Source organism: Microchirus variegatus, assembly GCF_963457635.1.
Source record: "Microchirus variegatus genome assembly, chromosome: 7".
Taxonomy (NCBI): Eukaryota; Metazoa; Chordata; class Actinopteri; order Pleuronectiformes; family Soleidae; genus Microchirus; species Microchirus variegatus.
Window position 1 is genome coordinate 20,474,632 of NC_139808.1, and position 21,558 is coordinate 20,496,189.

The window sequence follows — 21,558 nt, forward strand, 5'->3', positions numbered from 1 at the left end:
AAAACCTGCAATGAAAACGCCTCCAAAAAGCCCCACGGAAGAGCTCAAGTGCTCTGAACCACATGGTGGAAACTCGGCATTTAAACGTCTGAAATCAGAATATCTCCAAAGGATTACGGTGTCATGTGACATACATTACAATGTAAAAAGTGACAGCCCTACACCACAATATTCTTAAATGTATGACAGGTTGAGAGTAGTGGTATCTTTTTTTTCATTTTTTACAAAGATTTCACATTATTTCACAAAAAAAGTGGAGCAGTCTCGGAATAGATTTGTCCAATTTCCAATGGACAACATGAACGGGCAATGTCAGATGGCAGTATTTAGCTCTGCAACAATAGAAAAAGCACTGAGAATAAAAACAAACTATCATGAGGTCTAAAAATTTAAACAAGTGCGAAAAGAGTCACCTTCTTTGTTAAAAAAATAACAACAATAAAACAGCCAAGTTCACTTGCTTTTTGTTTGTTAAAAATGCTACATAAAACAGAAATACCTATTGGCAGTGTTAGACAAACCTAGATCTCACAGGTTTTACATTCCAATCTTTTTATCGAGCAGACGATTTCACGTACATCGATTATTACTTTTAGGTCCTAAAATAATGTTAACGATACACGCGTAAGTGGTGCAGAAGTGTGAATTTATAGATTTGAAGTGATAGTAAGTGGTGACTATGCTGGACATTGTTGCATTACTTATTACATCTCAGTTTCAAGGCATGTGTGGAAGACTTCATCATGCTAATTATGCGATTAAGGGGAAAAAAAGGCTAGATTATTCAGAGGCTAGCTAATAACTCAAATTGTGTCTTGGAGATTTAATACTCAAGTACAAAATTAAGTAAATCACATACTAAATTGGCTAATACAAATTCTAATGAGGAGCTATTGTGAGGAGAAGCATTAGAATAGATTACAAAAAAAATATTTCTCCAAGAATTGCAGAATCCCACGTTCATGGGATCCAGAGAAGAGACAAAAGCCTTCATGGCAGCCACTTTAGCTTTTTGAAGAAAAGGTTCCCACATCGTTATGATTCACAAACTTGTTGTTGAACAACACACTTGCATCATCATTGCCCTGAGAAATATGTTCCCTCACGGCTATGGGTCTGGAGATGCCTTTTAATTTTGTCGGAGCGGCTGAAGCACTTGCCACACACAGGACAACTGTACGGCTTCTCCCCAGTGTGGATCCTCATGTGAACTTTCAGATGAGCCATCTGTGTGAAGCCCTTTCCACAAATCTGGCAGCGGAAAGGTTTTTCTCCTGTGTGGCTTCGCTGGTGCTCCTGGAGTCTGCCGGAGGAGCTGCAGCACTTCCCACACACGCCACAGCGGTACGGTTTTTCCCGCGTGTGCACTTGTACGTGCACATGCAAGTGGCCAATGTGACTAAATGCTTCCCCACAAACCTTGCAGCAGAAAGATGACATGTGTCCTTGTAGTGGGGATTTCTGATGGGGACACTCTACAGCGTTAGCTCCCTGGTTACGTATGTGAGAAGGCTGTGCTCTGTTTGCTCCAGCTCCCTTAGCACCAACCATCTGTCCACCATTATCCACTCCAATAATGTCAATGTTGTTTTCATTAGAGCAGTTTGGGTTGACTGGCGCGAGAGGCTGAGCGCCACTGTTGGAAGAAGTACAGCCTCTGTGTCCACCGCCACTCTCTGCCTTTACATGCCTTGAGGAGCCTCTGGAGTTGGGATCCCTCTCTCGGTTCTCCACGCCCTGACTCTGAGGGTGGTTGGACGTGTGAGGACCATCTTGGGGATACTCATTTCCAACACGTGGAGTTGTAAACATGTTCTCTGATGTGCTGCAAGATCCGTGACCCCGAAGTTGATCGTCTCCTTGGTTGGCTCGCAGATCTCTTTTGTCCTTAATCTGGATTGGAATACGCTCTTCATGCCCCATGCTGGGACTCCACTCACGCCGTGGATGCTCACCATCCTCCTCCTCTAACAGCGCCATGGACGGACGATCTAAGAACACAAGAGAAAAAGGGTTCAGCTGGAAATGTTCGGCCCACAACAGCAAACACACCTGTGTCCATGACACTGTCCAACTCACGCAGAATGTCATCGGTCAGAAAACATTAGGGCAGAACCTAAAGATTATTTTCATAACCATTTAATCTTTCAATTATTTCCTTGATCATTTGATTACTTGTTTGGTCCTGAAAAGGCTAAAAGGGTTTATGTGCATTTCCCGAAATTCAAAATTATGATGTTCTCTAATGTTTTTTCATCCACAAACCAAAATGATTAAATTTGAATGAAATGAAAATATAAACATCTGAAAAATACATGCTTTACTTACTTTAAAACATTAATACCAATTAATCAATTATTAATATGGTTGATGATTAATAATCGATGAATTGTTGCAGCCCTACAAATTGTAAACATCTCTATAACCAGATAAGTTTCTCCACCGAAGGAGAAGGTAAAGCTGAACTCGTCACTGGTGCTGACTGATCAACAGAAAACGTGTTATTAGTGCTTTAACACCAGTCACTTGGCACATGTTTTCGCGCATTTTGTAAGCATTTGTCTATTTTTGTTAACAAGGATATAGCTTAAATGCAGCTATGCTATATCTGTTGTGAGGTTTTTTGTTGTTGTTGTTTTTATGTATTAACAGTATGTATTTTCTTCTTTACCATCCACCTGCCTCAGGAACTGACATGACATTAGCTGCTGGCAATCTGATGTTTACTCACTGATGTTTATTATTGTGCTACGTCATGGCATTTGCTGTGCTTCAAGGCACATAAGACATGTTGTGTATTGACAGTGTATTTTTGTGTAACATTTTTCCTTGTGTTTTTTATTGTATTTACTTTCACACTTGGTGTTGGCAATTTTGTGACTTTGCCTTCATGTTCTCTTATCTATGTCCCTGATTATCCCGATTTTTTAAAATTTGTTTGTTAAGCACTTTTTAAATTGTGTTTCTAAAAGTGCTAAAAAGGAAATAATGATGACAGCTGTACATGAGAGTTAGTTGGGTATCTATAGAGCTTTTAGATTTAAAAAATAATACAAATAAACAAAAATGTATAGTTTTTTATAATTGTACAGTGTTAATTTGAGCTATAACAATTTTGGAAGCCCAAAGTATTTAAAAGTAAATGTAAAGGAAAAAGATAAAGAAGAGTGGAAGGGAGAAAATGTCTACAGAGCCTTTAAGCATTTATAATTCTTATCTATGCATTTAAATATGTATATTAATTATGTTTTACAATATCCGTCTCTGAAAATTAAGTGTATGATTAACATCATAACAACTAATAATGACAGTTTTGCAAACACTTTAGCAGCGGTTTTATCTGCGGGTCTGTTTGTGTGGATGTTTTTAAAAGAAGAATAACAAACAATGACACGCTTTCCACAAAGTCCGCGTTACTGCTCCAGCCACTGTCAAGTTTTATAATGAATTGTCACGGTGAGTGTGTCAACATTCAGGCGGAGACTTAGAAGAAGCTGGATGCTAACTAGCTGCCGGCTAACCTAGCTGAGCTGCTAACGAACAAAGGTTGCTAGCGCGCTCCCCTGCAATAGTTGCTAACGTCAAGTGGCTCGGCTAAGGCTAACTTGTGTGGAAGTGGGGCGTCGGTATCTTCCAATGCTAGTTGTTGTGTTATTGTGTGTGTACCATACACGTAGCTATTAACCAGCTCTCACTCTGCCTTTAGCATGAAGTGCTTAGACCGTTACTAGCCATCGGCGCAGCTAACCTGGCCATATTTCAATCCCAGCGTCTCGCAGCCTGCGTCTCAGATGGTCGTTCTCCCGCTCCCGGATCGCGATCTCCTCCTGATACTCCAGGATCGTGTCTTCCACAGACTTGTAAATCTCCTGCGCAGCAAGCATGAGGCGCTCAGTCAGGAAGACGTTTAGAAACTGCAGTTTGGTCATTTTCTTGGGTTGCACTGAGCCTCTCTCTCTCTCACTATTATCCAAGATGGACCAAAAAAGATGCTCGACCCAGTCACGTGACCCGGACTTTTCTTCTTCTCGTTCTTCGACCTCTTCTTCCAATCCCCCCCCTTCCCTCCAACACCCCACTCCTCCCCCGGTGTGGCAGATGGGTGAGTGCTATAAACTTCATACTGAACTTTCAACAAACAAAAGAATGACATACACAGCCAATGTATTAGGTACACATAATAACCAAGCGAATCAGCCAGTCATAAGACAGACAGTGCATTTATCAAACCCCCTGGTTTCCAAATGGACAAAAACATTGCAAGCTAAAGTCTTTAATGGTAAAACAAAAAAAAAGACAAAGTGCCCGACTGGCTGCTATTTATATGTGGCATTAGGTGCCCTTATAATTTTGACCCTGTCCCTCCGAATGTCTGTGCACACCACTGCCTCCACTCCAGTCCTCCACTAGTTGGGTGGTTTGTTTATCTTTTTCTTTGAATAAACTTTATTCTGAACATTCAGCAAACAATATACACCCACAGGCCAATGTATTAGGTACACCCGTTTAACTGCTTGTTAAAGCACACACAAAGTAGTACTCAAGTGCCCTCTCAAGTCACAGGAAGCACACAAAAGTACCCTCTAGTGTGATTTTAGTATTATTATTATTATTATTATTATTATTATTATTATTATAATAATTAATAACTTAACAAACAACAAAAAACATTAGGCAGTGCCATACTGGCTGCCATGTGGGCTCTAAAGCAAAATATCAATAGACAAAAAATAATTTAGAATTTAACGAAACGACAGCTTGTCTGACCAAGCAAGGGACCACACAGGCGTAAACATCGAAGAGGGTTTTATTCATCCAGGCATGGAAAATATATATATATATCCCAAATATTTACACGCAGTATATCTTGTTAGTTGATGCACATAGATGGCCTTTGATATTAGAATGTGTTTACACAGCTAGTGAATTATACTGTATTGTTTGCACTCTTGCCTTTGGAGCAAAAAGACCCAGGTTCCCGATCAGAACAAGGACCTTTCTGCATGTTCTCCCCATGTTTGCAGGTTCTCCGGCTTCCTCCCACAACTAAAAACATGGAGAGGTTAATTGGACACTCTAAATTGACCGTAGGTGTGAATGTGATAGTGAATGGTTGATTGTCTCTGTGTGGCATCCTGTCCAAGATGTACTTTGTCTTTTGTCCTATGTCAGCTTGGATTGGCACCAGTGGCCCCACGACCATCATGTGGATGATAAAGCAGTAGATGAGTAAATACAGGCATGAGAGTGTCATATAATAAATAAAGTGCAGCAACAGATAGTTAAATGTAATAGAAATAATATGGGGGAAAAATGTGCCAAAAGTTTTGCTGATTGTACATCATCAGTTTTCACCTCTGCAGGTTCAACCTGGAAGACATTTTATCAAGACAATTCTGATCTTTTGAGAATTTTTTTTTGTATGAGTCCATAAAACAGCAGACATACCACACACACCATAGTTGATTTGAAGTCTCTCCAGAGGAGCGCTATCACTCCAGGTCAACAGGTGGCGCACCACCAGCTCCGAACTAGCTGAAGCGGAAGTGACAAATCTCATACAGACTTGTGCCTTTTTCCACGTGTGTGAGTGTCTCAGTCACGTCGGCCGGACCACAGCAGCACCATGAAACGACCAAGTAAGTACTTATAGCCAGCGTCATTTATATTAAACACGTGTACGCATTTAAAACAGCTTTATTAGTTTTATGGCTTGTGAAATAAAGCTAACGGGCTCACTGCGAACGGCCGTCGTGGTACAGTCTGTTAGCTTCGCCTTTAGCTTTGTTAGCTGTTCAAATGTCGTTAAACTTCTTTTCTGTTTATGTTTTCAGAGTTAAAGAAAGCGAGTAAGCGCTTGTCATGTTCGAAACGTTATAAAATACAGAAGAAGGTGAGTTTATCCACATTTCTTATTTCAAACGGGGTTGGTTAACACATGCCTTCCACACTCTGCTCGTGTAACCTCGTGTGATAGTAGCACTCGTAAATCGTGAACTAAACTTTTTAAGTCAACTGCGTATTGTCGAAAATATGAGGCTTTTCAGGTTAGTAATTTATTAAAATTATAACTGCAACAAACTAATCTTTTATTAGCCCGAAATCCCTTAAATATGAAGATCTGCCTTTTTTTGCCAGCCCAATTTATGTATAAATCAGTAATTATCTATTAGGGGTGAAATAATGATTTATAACTAAGTTTATCGTCAGCTATTTGGATAATCAGTTTTTTTATATATATACATTTTATCACGGTTATCCAATGTCTTTCTTAAATGTGAATAGGCTCTGCTTTCTTTGCTCCATATAACACCTTAATTATTAAAACTTAAAATGAATCATGTATGATTTAAAAAAAAAAAAAATGGAAATATGATACCATAGATGGTGCAGGGTGATTGTTTTTCAGATTTCCCTGTCTTATGTACTTGTTTGTATAATGTACATGAATAAGGTTATTGAAGCAGAACATTATTAAAAGACCCAATTTAAGAAACGGATGCATTTATATAGGATGTGCGTAAAACGTTTGCGTGAAATTAATGGAGTTTGTGTATAAAAGTTAATTGCATAGATGTATATTTAGGTTTTGTCCATAGATATTTTTTAATTGTGTTACATATTTTCACTAAATATTTTTGTACTTTCATGCAATCGTTTTTGTCTATTTTAATTATTGCCCTTATTTAAACATTCTTTTATTCAGTTAATTTATTGGTGACAAGACACTTTTTGTTTCTGTTACTATGCATAGTTCAACCCCATTTGAGTTGCACGCCCTTGTTTTTTTTTGTTATCTGTAGGTCCGTGATCATGTCAGAAAGCTGAGAAAAGAGGCAAAGAAGAAAGGGGTGAGCAAACGAGTGAAAAAGGATAGTGGAGTTCCCAGCTGTGCTCCCTTCAAAGAGGAGGTCCTCAGGGAGGCAGAACAGAGGAGGCTACAGGTTGGTAAATTTTTTTCTCTCCCATACTTTGTCAGAATAATCATCCTTTATTAATAAAATGATATTTTCCTACATGGTGCTGGTCTGTACACAAACCCCAAGGGCACCTTGTGGAAATAAGGCTAGATGGTGTGTTTGTGACCTTTTGTTGGTATTGTCACAACAACTGGTTGTTTGATTGCATGTTTTTGTTTCTGAATTAATGAATCCCCCATAGATTGAAGAAGAAAAAGAGAGAAAGAAACAAGCTGCAAAAGAGGAGCGAGCCAAGAAGAGGAAGCAGGATAAGGAGACTACTACGAAAGAAAAGGAACCCAAGGCCAAGAAAGCTAAAAAGGTTAAAAACAAAAAAAAAGCGTAAACCAAGTGTAAAAATGGTTAAACAATTTTATTTTCAACAATGGATCAAACAACCTTTTCTCTTTAATGTTTAAGGATGAGAAAGGAAAGCTGTCAGGGAAATTTTCTACCCCAGACAAAAATTCAAAACAATTTCTCTGTGGAGAAATAAATAAGGTACAAAAATCAAGCCTGACATTGTTTGACAGTTGAAAATACTGCACTAAAGCTCATGTTAATACTGCTGTTGGTCTCCCTCTTTTCAGGTAATTGATGCATCTGATGTTGTGATTGAAGTCCTCGATGCCCGTGATCCTATGGGGTGCAGGTGTCCACAGCTGGAGGAGGCAGTGCTACAGAGAGGCGGCAACAAAAAACTGCTCTTTGTTTTAAATAAAATAGGTAAATGATGACACAGGATGCCATGTTCGTTGTTGTGCACACAGTAGCTAGCTTTTGCAAATATCTAAGGATGATCCTGATACATGGTCGTTTTTTATTGTTGTCATATTTGCTGTTTTTGCAGAAATTTGTGGTTCCTACAGCAGTGCACGCATGCCTCTTGCTGAACATTTCCTTTGCACTCATTTGCATTTACTTTTTATCAGTTAGCCATGTGTAAAAGCTTTAAGGTGATAATTCAAGACTTATACACATATCTAAATTTGATTAAAAACAGGCATATGGAAACTTGCCTACTAATAAACAGGTTTTTGTTCTGTCGGTAATGTTCTTTGGACTACACTGAACATAAAATCATAAATTTTTTGTTGTAGACCTGGTACCGAAGGAGAACGTGGAGAAGTGGATACAGAGTTTACAAAAGGTGTTTCCAGTGGTGGCGTTTAAAGCAGCAACACAGATTAAGGACAGAGCAATGGTAGGCGTTGGATTACATATATTATTAAAACTAGTGTTTTAGTATGTAAGGAATTTGATCTGTTGAACCTCTGCTGCTAATTTTATTGCAAACATCTCATCACAAGCGTTGGAGCTAAAGTAAACTATACTTGTTTTGCATTATGTGCTACATGACATGTCAACCAATAATTTACACAAGATTTACATTGTCTCAAAGAGCTGCCAAAATGAGTTTTTTAGGCTTACTTACTCAAACAATTGATGCTGTGTCAGTCACTGAAATGTGGAGGACTGAGAAGGTTCAGCAGCTTGTGAAGTGCTGCTAAAACTGGTTATAGCCTCCAAGATTAACCAACAAACCACAAATTTACTGGTTCTGACATAAACGGAGCTGGTGTGTGTGGTTTGTGAACAAAAATAAAATTGAGTTTATTGATATGTTAGGCAGTGTTGGACAATTCAAGCACAGTATTAAGTGTTTTTTAAAATGATTGAATATGTTCCTTTGTTTTGATCAGGAACCTGCAAAGACCAGGATTGTGGCCTCCAATGAAGTCGTGGACAGTTCCAGGGGAGCATTCTGCTTTGGAAAGGACTGTCTCACCGAGCTCCTCACAAGTTACGCAGCTACCACAGAGAAAGATGTAATCAAAGTGGGAATCGTTGGTAAGCACAGTGATTCTCACACACTTCAGTAAAATAGCTGTGCTTCTACGATGGTCTCATAGTTCACATCCGCACTGCACTATACCCAGTATGTTCTATAGAATAATGCACATGCTATGTTTTATATAAGAATTGTGTTTTCCTTCAGGCTTCCCTAATGTAGGGAAGAGCAGTCTCATCAACAGTTTGAAGGAAATCCGTGCCTGCAACACCGGGATCAACAGAGGCACCACAAAGTGAGTGACGAGCATCGGGTTGGTTTAAAACACTGGGCTGCAACACATTTCTTCCCCTTTTTACAGCTCAATGATGACATGTTATGTACCACTCTGCAGATTCATGCAGGATGTGCTCATCTCAACCACCTTGAAGCTAATCGACAGCCCTGCAATCGTGGCGTCGCCGTCCAACCCTCCGGCTTCGATGGCTCTGAGGAGTCTGCAGGTGGAGGAGGGACAGGAGAGTGTGTTAGAGGCTGTTCGGATTCTGTTCAAACAGTGCGACAAGACGCAGGTAGAAGTTTTTCTTGACAACAGTGAGTTGTATCTTGCCTCTCCAGAGGTAAAAACATTATCTGAGATCCTTCTCACTATGCACTCCATGTTTTTGAACCGTTGCCCTCTGGTAGAAGATACAGAACTGCCAAATCATATGCAACCAGACTCGGTAACATTGCCATGATAAATAAATGGTAAATCTTGCTGCACCTTGCACTGCGCTGCACTTTTCATCAGTGGCAATGTGTTTAAGTGGCGTTCATTCCTGGGTCTAATGACTCTGAAATACATGCAAGTTGTATTGTCTTTTGCTCTAATTATCATGGTGAACATGGTTTTGTTTTTCAAGAATAATTGTTGGAAATATTGTATAATATTCATTTTAATGTACACTTCTAATGTGTGATTGTTCCAGTTCACCAGAGTCTGTTACGTTCTTTTACAAATCAAGTAAAAAAAATGAATAGGATGGAATGGAACATAACGCTATTGAGATAATCAAATATGAAATATTAATACTTAAACATATAATCACAATTCGTTAAAGGGTGATGCAGCGGTAAATGGATGAATGTAATCCCTTAGAAATTAAATGTATAATGATCTGTCTTCACTGTTTCAGCTCATGCTTCGGTACACTGTCCCAGACTTCAGAAACTCTGTGGAGTTTTTGACCATGTTTGCCAAAAAGCGAGGTTTTCTTCAGAAGGGTGGAGTCGCCAACACGGAGCAGGCAGCCGCAGTCTTCCTCGCTGACTGGACAGGGTGAGTTTAGTTATATTTCCCTAAAGTTATGAAAGATTGGTAGCTGCGGTACATTAATGTGGAAATGAGGACAAAAACGCATTTCTGCATTTTAATATGGAGACTTCTAATCCAACTCTGATCACATTATGCCTAGAATAACTGCAAATATCTAATTGTAGTTGCTGACCTTGATTTACAGTGAGTTTTTTGCTTTTCTGTTTTTATGTCTCATCAGGCCTAAGCTGAAATACCACAGTAAACCTTCAGAGGACAGCTTACCTGCATACCTGTCAGAAACTTTAATTTCTGACATGCAGAAGGGCTGGGACCTGATCAAACTTGATAAAGGAAATGCTGAAACATTGAAAGGTAAATATTTATATCATATATTTTATTGCCTCCAAATTACTAGTCTCTGCCAGGTACAGAGCTGCACTGAACACCATTTTCTCTTTTAGGTGAACAAAATTATAAAAATACAGTTTGTTAAACTGGTGTTTGAGCTGTCACTATTATTTCAATTATTGAGTATGAAGTTGTAAAGCTGTCAAGCTGTAAAGACCTGCTTGGAATGTATGCGACTTCTCTTAACCTCTTCTTCCCTGGCCCTCTTTTTGGAGTCCCTGCTCGAAAATGACATGCCAAAACTAGAGTAAATCTCTGCAGTTCCAATCTCTATGTGAATTATCTTGATATCAAAATAAAGATAACACTTGTGAGATTCCACCAGAGGTGTAAGTTTCACTGTAGATGCCACTGTGTCAGAGTAAATGTACATGGAACACAGCATAAATGAAGGATTTTTTTCTCTCGCCTAAAAAAATATTGCATTTTAAAGCAAATATCACCTTTAAAATATGCAGTAGGAGCTTAAAAACACATGGAGGTCATGTAACATGTGGACATGAGCTGTGCAAAGTCTGATGCTGCTGAAATGAAGCAGAGTGAAATTACAGAGGTTTTATTAAAGAGATGTCTGGGCGTCCTCACTTTTGGCTCAGCTTGGCACCATCTGTGCCATTTGAGATTTCTTAGGTACCAAATTATTAAAAACCCATTTAATTTTATTTATATGTCACTACAGATCTAAAAAGAACTTGTTTTGAAAAAAAAAAGTATGATAAATTGATGCTCCCTGTGCGGTGCGTTATAACTCTGAGTCTGCAGCACCTTCAGTTACACAGCGCCATAGCTCTGGCTTACCTTGGTCAATTAGGGTGATTGACAGCTCGTTTTAAACATCTAAACCAGTAGAATCAGACCCCGATGTGTGTGTGAATCACTTCATTAGCGAGTCAAAAGGATATAAATGCAACCCTGCGGACATTCGCCCTTCTCTAATCAGAACGATCTAATGTTGCTCTGTAATGATCAATCAGACCGGGATTTGTTCCCAAAGCATGCTGGAAAGTGTAGTTATTCATTAGAAGCTGTGGAAATAACTTGTTTTGATAAACGGAAGAAGAGGTTAAGTGTCCAATTTGAAGTAGTTCCTAGGATCCAGCAGAGGGCGCTCGTAATGAGATCCTGTTTATGGACTTGTATATCTGTGTGTAATCTGTGCACTCTGTGTGTTCTCTTCCATGGGTAATATTTTAAATAACAATAGAACTGCTCTCAATCCCAATCAGGTTCAAAGACCATTGTTTCTGGCAAATATTAGAAATTAAGTCGGGCTGTTTGCCTTAACGATCGATGTAACATTATTACCATTTATTTAAAAGCTCCCCCTGTTCAGATACAGGAATTGTAAACTAGCAAATGGCTACATACTGTTTGTGCAGTGATGGTGTTTTTTGTCTGTATTAAAAACTAAATAATCCGTTCTGTTCCTTTTACTAAAACTGAAAATGTTTGCTCTTAAAGGTGTTAAATTTCCATATACATCCAGCTGCATCAGCTTCATCTCTAAAGGCACGACTGCAGGTCTGCTGAAAGTCAGTGAAATCGTGGAAGAGAAACCTGCAGCCCCAGTCGAACAGAAAATGGAGGTGGAGACTGATGAGGTAATTAACTGCACTATAGACTATTTGTTTTTTTTGTTGTTGACTTAAATGCTGTTCGAAGTACAGCAAACGGACTGGTCAAGCATGGAAGTGAGGATAAAAACGCAAGTCTTGATTTGTTTATGAAGACTAATAATCCAACTCTGATCCTGCTGAATGAACATTCACTTGTTTTCCCTATAGAAAGCATTTTGTATCTGGAAGATAGTTTGAACATTTCTTCTTCTTGCAGCCTGAACAAATTCCAGAGGAGCCAAACGTAACGGAAGAAACAGAGAAACTAGAACCGATGGAGCAGACGGAGGAGACAACACTCATAGGTAATCATTGTTATTGATTTTTGTTCTTCTAAAATCTTAAAACCAGTCTGTCAGATTTTTAATATCTTACCGTGTTTGCAGTAAACCCCAAAAAGGTGCATTTTCCTGTCGACGTCAACTTTACTGCAGCTACAGCTTCAGCAGACGACGCCTACGACTTCAACACAGATTTTGAATGAGCTTCATTTGTCTTCTGACTCGCAACTAACGCTCCTGTGTGGACACGAGATGCAGATTTGGACTTGGGAAAACCCACATTACATGGCTCAAGCTTATTTGTCAGTGTGGTTTAAGCCTGGAAGACACCTGAAGTTTTCTAAATTAAGTTTATCATTGACTGTTGGAGACGATCAGTGGCCTGAAAATACTGATGTCTTTTTCTGTATTTAATTAACGACATCTCCTTTTAAATGTCCATGGGTCATTCACAGCGTCTTGTGTCACTGCAGAATAATGTATATAGGTGATTTACTGTAAATGTATTAAACCCTCTATGTATGAACTGACATCAGTCACTTTGTGTTTTGTTCTTGAAATATTTCTATTCAATTATTCCTACTTGCCTTTCGGTGTGTTTTATGAGGAAACTGAAACACAGGCAACCTTGAACTGCTCAGTCTTGGACTTATAGTACACAAATTCGCTTTGGACATCCTCAAATGGTCCCAGCTGTTAGTCTGGTGGTCTTTTGAAGGTCGCGGGGAAGCTCGAGTCGATCCCAGCTGATGTGGCGAGAAGCTGCACACGGCTCTTAGTCGAACCGGGATCCGAAATGATGGTGACTTTGCAGGGAGACAGCAATACTAGCCACTGCACCAATGTGTGTCCCTGTACAGACTTGGCATTGTTCATACGCACAATCCATGATCGACTTGCGTGATACATCACAATAGTAATTGACTGGTAATGATACGACTCCTGATATAGACCTCTTACAGGTGTACCAAATCATTTTTTCATTTGTGTTGAGTCAATGATACAATTAATAACAATTAATTGTACATGTCATATTTAAAAAAAATAAAATAGGTGTAGCAATAATTGTGCAGAAGTTGGGAAAATTGACTGTTTATCTTTTGTTTCTGTTCATAGGAATGAGCCAGGCAAACTCGCACATTCAAACCAATTTCTTTTCTTTCTTTTTTTCCAAAGAAGACTTTTTGCTCAGGTGTGCTTCAATACTTATGAAAAACATGTATATATAATTTGATCAGATTACCTATTGGTTGTGCTGAAAAAAGGATATAGAGACAGTAAATTACACAGCAGACTAGTGTAACTAAATTTTCCCCATGGTCCAACAAAGACCAATCAAGTCTAAACATTTCTACAAAACACAAATAAATGCTAAATAATGATAAAATGTTACGTTTTATTTATGGACTGTACAAAAGTATTTACACCAGCACGGTGAAGGCATTTCAATGTGTATCAAAACTTGTGATGGTTACAAGATGAAATGTGGAGGACAAAACATCAGGTTTTTTTCTTTTCTGCAGAGACGGTGTTTGCTCAGTGATCTGCAGACAGAGTAGTGATTATTGTTCAAAAACATTATAGCCATTAATTAGCGCCGCACCATTAACCTTTTTAATTTGTAAATGTTAAGGAGAAAATATTTGAGCCTAGTAAACTACTGCGTGTAATAAAGAATAAAAAAAAATCTGCTTTAATGGCAAACTGAGGTGTGTTTTTAAAGCAGGGCCACACAGAGGAGTAGAACAGCCATGTGACCCTGTAGTAAAACTCAGTTAAAGTTAAATAATCTAGCTGCTTTTGAACATAGTGATATTTATGCAAGTGGTATATAGTGATTGGACACATCATCGGTATCTAAATCAGTTTTAATCATTGATAAGTGTTTTTTTTAAATGATTATAACAAGTTTTTTTAGCTGCTTAAATGTGAATATATTCTGGTTTCTTTAAAATCGCTCAAACGGAATCATTTTGGTCTGCAAACAAAACTAGACATTTGAGAACATCGTTTCAAGGTTTGAAAAACGTTGATGAACATTTTCTGGATCAATGAATAGATTAATCAGAAGGAAAGAATCACTAATCTCAGCAAGCACTGGGTTATCAACTTCCATACTTTGGCATTGATTGGCAGATTTTGTCTGTATCAGTTGATATCAAATGTGTTTAAAAAAATTAAATAAAAAAAAGAGAGAAAGTGAGACGAGAGTCCCCTCACACATTTTATCATGAAAGGTTTAAACTGCCTTTTAGTGTTAAAGTGGAAACAAATGCATAGGTGCTCACAGTAGCGCTGAAAAACTTAGTATAAACTTAGTATTGATGTCCAGATATTGATATCATACCAAGCTCTAGCTGTGGCAAAGTATCTCATCACTGCAGAGTGGAAACGATGCATATGTTTGTGTTTCTTCAGGTGCCACAACTTTGTTAACATCAGAATGAAGCAGTGTCGTCACAGGGAGAAAAATACTGTCAATGTCTCTTTAGAAAAGGACTGAATGACGCTCGAGTTGCTGCACCTGGTACTGAGAAAAAGTCCATTCTGCTCATTTAAGGGAAATACACAGGTTTGCACGATCAGTGGATGATAATAATAATTCAAACATAAATCTGTAAGTCTTACACAGTTCCTGAGATATCAAAGTGTGTGTATGTGTGTGTGGTCCTGCAGTAACACGGCTGGCCCAAAGGTTCCGTCTAGCGGTCGTCTGCGTGACGTCGCACAGGGTGAAATTTTCCCGTCGGGTCCGGAATTAACCACTTGTCCCACACGTCGGCGAACGCGGACGTTCTGCCCCACGGTTTATAATGTCCGTTCCAGTGGAGGAGTTTGGCGGCGTTTACAAACTGTGGCGAGTATCGGTTTCCAGCTCCCGCGTTACCTGGAAACAAAGATCAAAGCATAATTAACCACTTCTTCCCTGACCCTCTTTTTGGAGTCCCTGCTCGAAAATGACATGCCCAAACTAAATAGAGTAAATCTCTGCAGTTACAAGCTCTATGTGGATTATCTTGGTATCAAACTACAGATAACACTTGTGAGATTCCACCAGAGGTGTAAGTTTCACTGTAGATGCCACTGTGTCAGAGTAAACGTACATGGAACACTGCATGAGTGAAGGATTTTTTCCTCTCCTCATAGGGCTGTAACGATACACAAACTCACGATTCAATTTGTATCACGATTTTTGACCCACGATTCGATACATTCCACGATTTTTTTTAAATTTAAAAAACATTATATTTAAACCACATTAATTAATTATATAGCAACTTAATGTAACATTTAATAACAAATATTTTGGAACACTGAACAGATTTGAACATAAATAAATAACCGAAGATTTCTCTCTTTTCTGTAACAAAACAATACTGTTGAAAAATACAAAGTAAATGATCAATCAGACTGGGATTTGTCCCCAAAGCATGCTGGGAAGTGTAGTTCTTCATGAGAAGCAGTTTTGTTCTAGTGGAAATAACTTGTTTTTGATAAACAGCAAAGGTAAGACAACATTTCTGCTTGTATTTCTTGAAAGTCAGTTGTTCTTCTGCTCTTATTTTGGGGCTGGATCCGTGAATCTTGGTCGTAGAGTGATAAAAATGGTACGCCGACGCTCCGGTGCCGCTTTTCAATGTGTGCGCTGTAACATTTTTCTTCACTCCTGCTGGTTTGATCCATCGGTGTTTTAACTGTGTTTCGTGAAACATAAGAATGGTTTATATGAGCTTTTAGTCGAGTTTCTGCCCTTTCTGTTGGTATGCAGCATGTCTGTGTTTGTTAAAGTTAGACATGGTTTTATGACGCTTTTGTCGCTGCGTCTGACGCTGCCCCAGTATCGTGGGCAACCATGAAGAAGAGGTTAAATCATTTAGTGTCCAATTATACATGATTCAGTCATTTTATTAAAAATATCAGAGCAGCCAATTGTATGACAGCCACTCAAAGAATTAATAAAATGTCTCAAATAGTAAATATAAGAACATGGAAATCATAGCTAAAAACAGAAAATGATGTTACTGAAGGTGTACTTCCTGTTGCCAGTAGGTGGCAGAATGACTAGCTACGGAGGTTATCCCATTGTCCCAAAAAAGAACAGCGATGGGGCGTATATCTTCTTTAAGCCATCCCTGCTAAGATACTTTTAACCACTACCATTGTTGCCGTGGTAACCGCCACACAGATCTAAGGACATTCCAAAACTCAGCCAAATCGCAATTTCCGCATGTCCTGATGTGCACACCAGGTTGGGTGAGTTTTTGTGTGTACCTAACAAAGTGACCAGTATTGATGACCAGTGAGTGGACAACCAATGGTTAGCCCCCCCAAAAAATCCAATTATATTAAGTAGTTGACAACAACCACAATGGTTGACATTAAATTCAAGGACTTTTCAAGGACTTTCCAGGACCAACACCGCTAGTAATTAAGACGCAATGTTTGTCCTGCGTAGGCCTAGTCTACGTACATCAAGCAATGCAGGGCATGAAACTGTAACAAAGGAAGACTTTTACCTAAATATCAACTTAACATCTTTCTTGCACAAAAGTCGACCACTTTCAAAGACCTATGTCTACTTAGGGTGATTTTCCAAAACATATTTCAAGGATCTGAACAACTCACCCAGGTGCCTGACGTGCCACATGGGGTCGATGTTGGAGTGACGTTTGTAGAAAACGATGAGCAGAGGAGGAGTGGTGATGCTCTCTGCTAGTGTTTTACTGTACAGGTCCTCCCTGCAACAACAAAGACACTAAGCTCACCACAAACGGGACGAGTGAAGTGAAGGAGTAAAACTGCGTTCAACTGGATTTAAACGAAACAGAGATGTTTCCCAGTGTGAGAAACACACTTTGTGTTGAGCTCCATCCAGTGCTCCAGCTGCTGGCTGATGTTCTGGTTCTTCCACTCCGTCAGGTTGGCCACGATGACTCCTGGGTTGAAGGAGCACGTGTTGGCTCTCATCCCCAGCTTTTTGATAGGCGCCTTCTTAAAGTCCAGGAAACCTAAGTAGTTATTCTATTGAAAAAAGTTTTCCTTACATTAAGTGTGGCCATAATACTTTTGACAATGTACACATTATCATGACTGTTTTTAATGCTACTTAAAAAAAGGAGTTTATGTAAACCTGACTTCCTGCTCCTCGGACGATGCCTTTGGCAGAGGCGGAGTCACAGTCTTCTGAAAAAGCAGCTGCGTGTCCTGGTTTCAGGTTGGTTTCAAAAAGCTCCTGAACGTCTCCTGAGATCCAACACAAACAGAAATCTCATCTACAACATCCTTCTTATAGGTTTTATTAATTATACAGTTTGAGTCACTGAATAAAATAGTCAAAAAAAATATATTTTTTTTAATTACAAATAACAAGTAACATCATCTCTATCAGTTTTATTGTGTTGATTATTCTCTTTCTTAGTGAAGAGGTTTTAAAAACAACTGTCCCTGAAGAGAAAAAGGAGGATTTTATTTATTGCTGACTGAGCATATTTATTTGATTGCTTATACTCACTGAAAAATTTGAGTATGTGATGTTGTGATGCATCATGGAATCAAACAAATCTACTCTTAGAGCTACAATGAACTACAATTATTATTATTTTTATTTATCATTGATTAATCAAGTACATATTTGGTCCAGAAAATGTTGATCAACCTTAAAATGGTGATGTTTTCAAATGTCTTATTTAGTCCACAAAACATGAGGAGACTGAAAAACATGAAGCTTGTTTTAATTCTTAAAACCAATCAAATCAATTACCAAATATGGTCATTTTGATGCCAATTAATAACAGATTAAACGTTGCAGCCTGACTGCTTTTATATAGTGTCCTAGTTCTTACCTTGTACAATGATGTCGTCATCCAAATAGATGGCTTTCTCTGCTGTAGGGAGGTACGTAGGCAGGTAAAATCTGGCAAAAGCCAACTGCAAAATATAAAGCAGAAGAACAAGAAATTAAATCAATTAAAAAAGGATAACACTGATAATTATGCTGGGATTACTTTGAGTCTTCAGTTTGCTGACCGGTTGTACAGCCTCTCTCGTTTGAGGATCTTTAGAAATCTTCCCATTGAGAAGCTCAGGTTGGAAAAGAACGATCTTGTACTTGATGTTTTTCATCTTCGTCTTACTCAGCCAAAATCTGTTGGTAAAAAAACAACAACAACAACAACAACTGTGTCAGAATCATCACATGCATGTGAAGACTTGACTTGCTTGTCTCTTACTTCAGGTGATCTGCCGTGTCATTCATGGTCACAATGGTGAAGACAACATTGGCTTTGCTGTTCTGGTACACACTGTTCATGGCAGCAACCACGGCACCGAGCCTCTCCTCAGCAGCAGTGATGAGCACAGGAATCTCCTCCCCTTTCCTCGCCGACTCCAGTCTGATGGCGGGAGAAAAGTCCGCCTCAAAGGGAAGAATCATCCCTGCATCTGCAAAACACAAGTACTGAAAGTTAAAATCTGATTCATTTGAATGTCTGACGGGACACAAGAGTGGGATATTCAGTGGGAAATAGTGACGTCGTCATAGGCACAGAGCAGTGATCGACGCCCTGAGGGGTCTTTGAATTGGTGACATCAAATGCTGAGACTGCAGATTGTTAAAAAAAATGATTTTCCATCAGTGATAGTAACTGATACTTTTTTCCCCAGTACCTGCTCTGGTGAGGTTCCAAGTGAGCTGAGTCAAAACTAAAATGTGACGTGGACAGACAGCCGGCCACTGATTGGTCAGTGTCGTCACTGGAAGAGTCATGAGCGCGACACAGGAATCAAACCAAACAATGGCGAATTGTAGATCAGTTAAAAAGACTTAAAGACCCTGAAAACATGCGCTAATCTAAAGGAAATGTCAAAAATGTGTATTTAGAGACAGCACTGCTGAAAGCCAGCGATCGAATGAGCCATATTTTAATTCAGTGACTGTGTTAGAGTCTGTGCTCTAGTCATACAGGAAGTACTGAAATATTCTGTGAGCAAATCTTTTTAATTAACTGATTCTAATGATTAAGTACACTGAAAACAACTGCTTTGACCATCACTAGTTTGTGTGTATGTGTCCGTGCCATGACGACCACATGGAGGAGGTACTGTTAATTAATGGAAAACAACATGACTGATGCCAAACAGAGTAGCACTGAGTAGCTATAACTGTATAATGGAAAAGCTAAATGGAGGAATCCTCTGTTTACTGCTCTTATTTGCAAGCCTATTAGGGAACTACAGTGGCCTTTGCATAGAAGATAAAATGCCGTTCTTCTTCATTTGAGTAGTTAGCTTCTACACCAAGAGGAGAGGATCTAGACCAGGGGTGTCAGACTCATTTTCACTGAGGGCCACATCAGCATAATGGTTACCCTCAAAGGGCAGATGTAATTTCTTACAGAATAAATGTAACTAAATGTCACCAAATATAATGTAAAATAAAGGGAACTACTCCATAACATATTGCTAAATAACTTTCTGTATTTGTTACTTATTCAAGTTACAAATATGATGCATTATAGATGTAACCTAGTCCACGATGGTGTTTCTTGACAGTTTTAAAAGTCTGTATCTGGTCAGGGCAGACCTGCTCACACACCTTCAGCATGCACTGCTTCAAAAACACACCCCCAGAAAGACTTTGAAGCACAGCTGATTTCTTCAGCCACAATAAAGCTAGCTTTCTCTGCCTCATCGTTTTTTTGGTTGTGGCTTTTGTGAACACATTCTGCTGCGATCACGGTCTCAATCGCTCAATTTCACTCGTCACATGACGCATTTACAATGATGCACTGGGATCTAGTGGCAGGAAATGTAGTTTATGGTCAACGCACGCCTTAAAGGAGCATAGAACTATTTTAATACAGATTTTTAAAGACCAATTAATCACTGCCGGGCCAATAAAATGACGTGACGGGCCACATCTGGCCCCAAGGTCTTGAGTTTGACACATGTGATTTAGACACACGGACAATTTAATAGTTGTGAAATTTCTGTCCTAATTCCATTTTCATTCACAGGAAAAGTGAAGCAACAGTCAAAGGGAGTGAGACAGACAGAGAGACGTGAGCCAGAGCCAAACACTTGTTATTTTCATTATGTAAATGTAAACTATCATTACACCAGGAGCTGCTAAGTGTGCCTTTAGTCAGTCTGGACCTGCTTTTCTGGAAAATGTTGATTGCTTTACACTCAGTAAATACTGTTTCTACTTTTATGGCTAAGCTAAGTTTATGAGCCATGTGACAACCGTTTGTATAATTGTACTATAATTACATATATAATGAGTATCTGTCCTGCTTTTCAGGGATTAGTATTGCTCTACAACTGTGAGGCAAGTCTTGTGCACATTATTTTACCCATATTATTTAGCCTTTCTGAAGCTGTTCCACGATGAATCAAGACATTTAATTTCATGAAACCATACAGACCTGCTCTCAGTGCAAAGACAGTGGAACTTATACTGTACCTGGGTTCTCCTTGTGTAGAAAGTCACTGAGGTTGAGGAGATTTCTCTGAACTATGATGAGAAAAGCTACAGCCAGCAGCAAAAGGATGACCACGTTGACTGGAAGACACAGTGAGAAACTCATGTTACTAAGTAAAAGACGTAAAAACCCATTTTCTGGCAAATTTTATAACAGCAATATTACCAATTTGTCCCAGTTTCAATCACTTAAAAAAAATCCCCATTGACCTGTAATCTGCAACCTACGATTCTCAATTAATCGAGTATTTGTTTGGTTCATCACATGTCAGATTGGTGTTTCGCAGACATGAAAATTATGAGGTTTCTGAGATGTCTTGTTTTGCCCACAACTCAACATTTGAAAGTTATTTTTAATAACAAATTTGAACAAGTTATTTGTCAAATGGAGCAAAGAAACACACAAATATTCACATTTAAGAAGCTGAAAATCAGGAAAATATATAAACTCATCGAATAATCACTGCAGTCCTATCATGACCTGCCACATAGACTTAACTGCAGAGTGACTCACCTCTCCTCAGTGTCATCTTAACAGCCGCATCCGTGTCTCTGATTAAAATAAAAACATAAAACCAGATGTGAACTGGATTAGCTTGATGTCCAGTGATGACACTGCTGCTGCTGCAGCTGTTGCATGAGAGGCAGCATCAACATACAAAAGTCCTCGACTGCAAACCGGTGTCTTTTAACTGCGACTCGGTGCACTTCAATTTAAAT

General features: G+C 39.0%; 3 protein-coding genes across 3 annotated transcripts; 1 reads left to right on the top strand and 2 right to left on the bottom strand.

The window, feature by feature from the left end:
- Positions 1 to 905: 905 nt before the first annotated feature.
- On the bottom strand, positions 906 to 3,929 carry LOC310929879 (uncharacterized protein; the record flags this gene model as incomplete). The annotated part of the gene is made up of 2 exons (XM_083892739.1): positions 906 to 1,991; positions 3,749 to 3,929. The coding sequence occupies 2 exons, from the start codon at positions 3,927 to 3,929 to the stop codon at positions 1,078 to 1,080; spliced, it is 1,095 nt and encodes a 364-aa protein (XP_083748865.1). The 3' UTR covers positions 906 to 1,077.
- A 1,645-nt stretch (positions 3,930 to 5,574) lies between these two features.
- Positions 5,575 to 12,864, top strand: gnl3 (G protein nucleolar 3). The gene is made up of 15 exons (XM_083892456.1): positions 5,575 to 5,639; positions 5,835 to 5,893; positions 6,804 to 6,944; positions 7,162 to 7,281; positions 7,380 to 7,460; positions 7,550 to 7,685; positions 8,060 to 8,163; positions 8,663 to 8,810; positions 8,959 to 9,046; positions 9,146 to 9,323; positions 9,930 to 10,072; positions 10,290 to 10,423; positions 11,921 to 12,060; positions 12,293 to 12,380; positions 12,462 to 12,864. Exons 1-15 carry the CDS (start codon positions 5,627 to 5,629, stop codon positions 12,557 to 12,559), a joined length of 1,671 nt encoding a protein of 556 aa, XP_083748582.1. The 5' UTR covers positions 5,575 to 5,626; the 3' UTR covers positions 12,560 to 12,864.
- A 2,193-nt stretch (positions 12,865 to 15,057) lies between these two features.
- Positions 15,058 to 21,434, bottom strand: glt8d1 (glycosyltransferase 8 domain containing 1). Its single transcript, XM_083891864.1, has 9 exons — positions 21,353 to 21,434; positions 20,821 to 20,919; positions 18,587 to 18,797; positions 18,384 to 18,501; positions 18,200 to 18,284; positions 17,488 to 17,600; positions 17,212 to 17,378; positions 16,983 to 17,095; positions 15,058 to 15,243 (listed from the first exon to the last, which is right to left on the bottom strand). Exons 1-9 carry the CDS (start codon positions 21,366 to 21,368, stop codon positions 15,059 to 15,061), a joined length of 1,107 nt encoding a protein of 368 aa, XP_083747990.1. The 5' UTR covers positions 21,369 to 21,434; the 3' UTR covers position 15,058.
- Between the last annotated feature and the right edge of the window lie 124 nt (positions 21,435 to 21,558).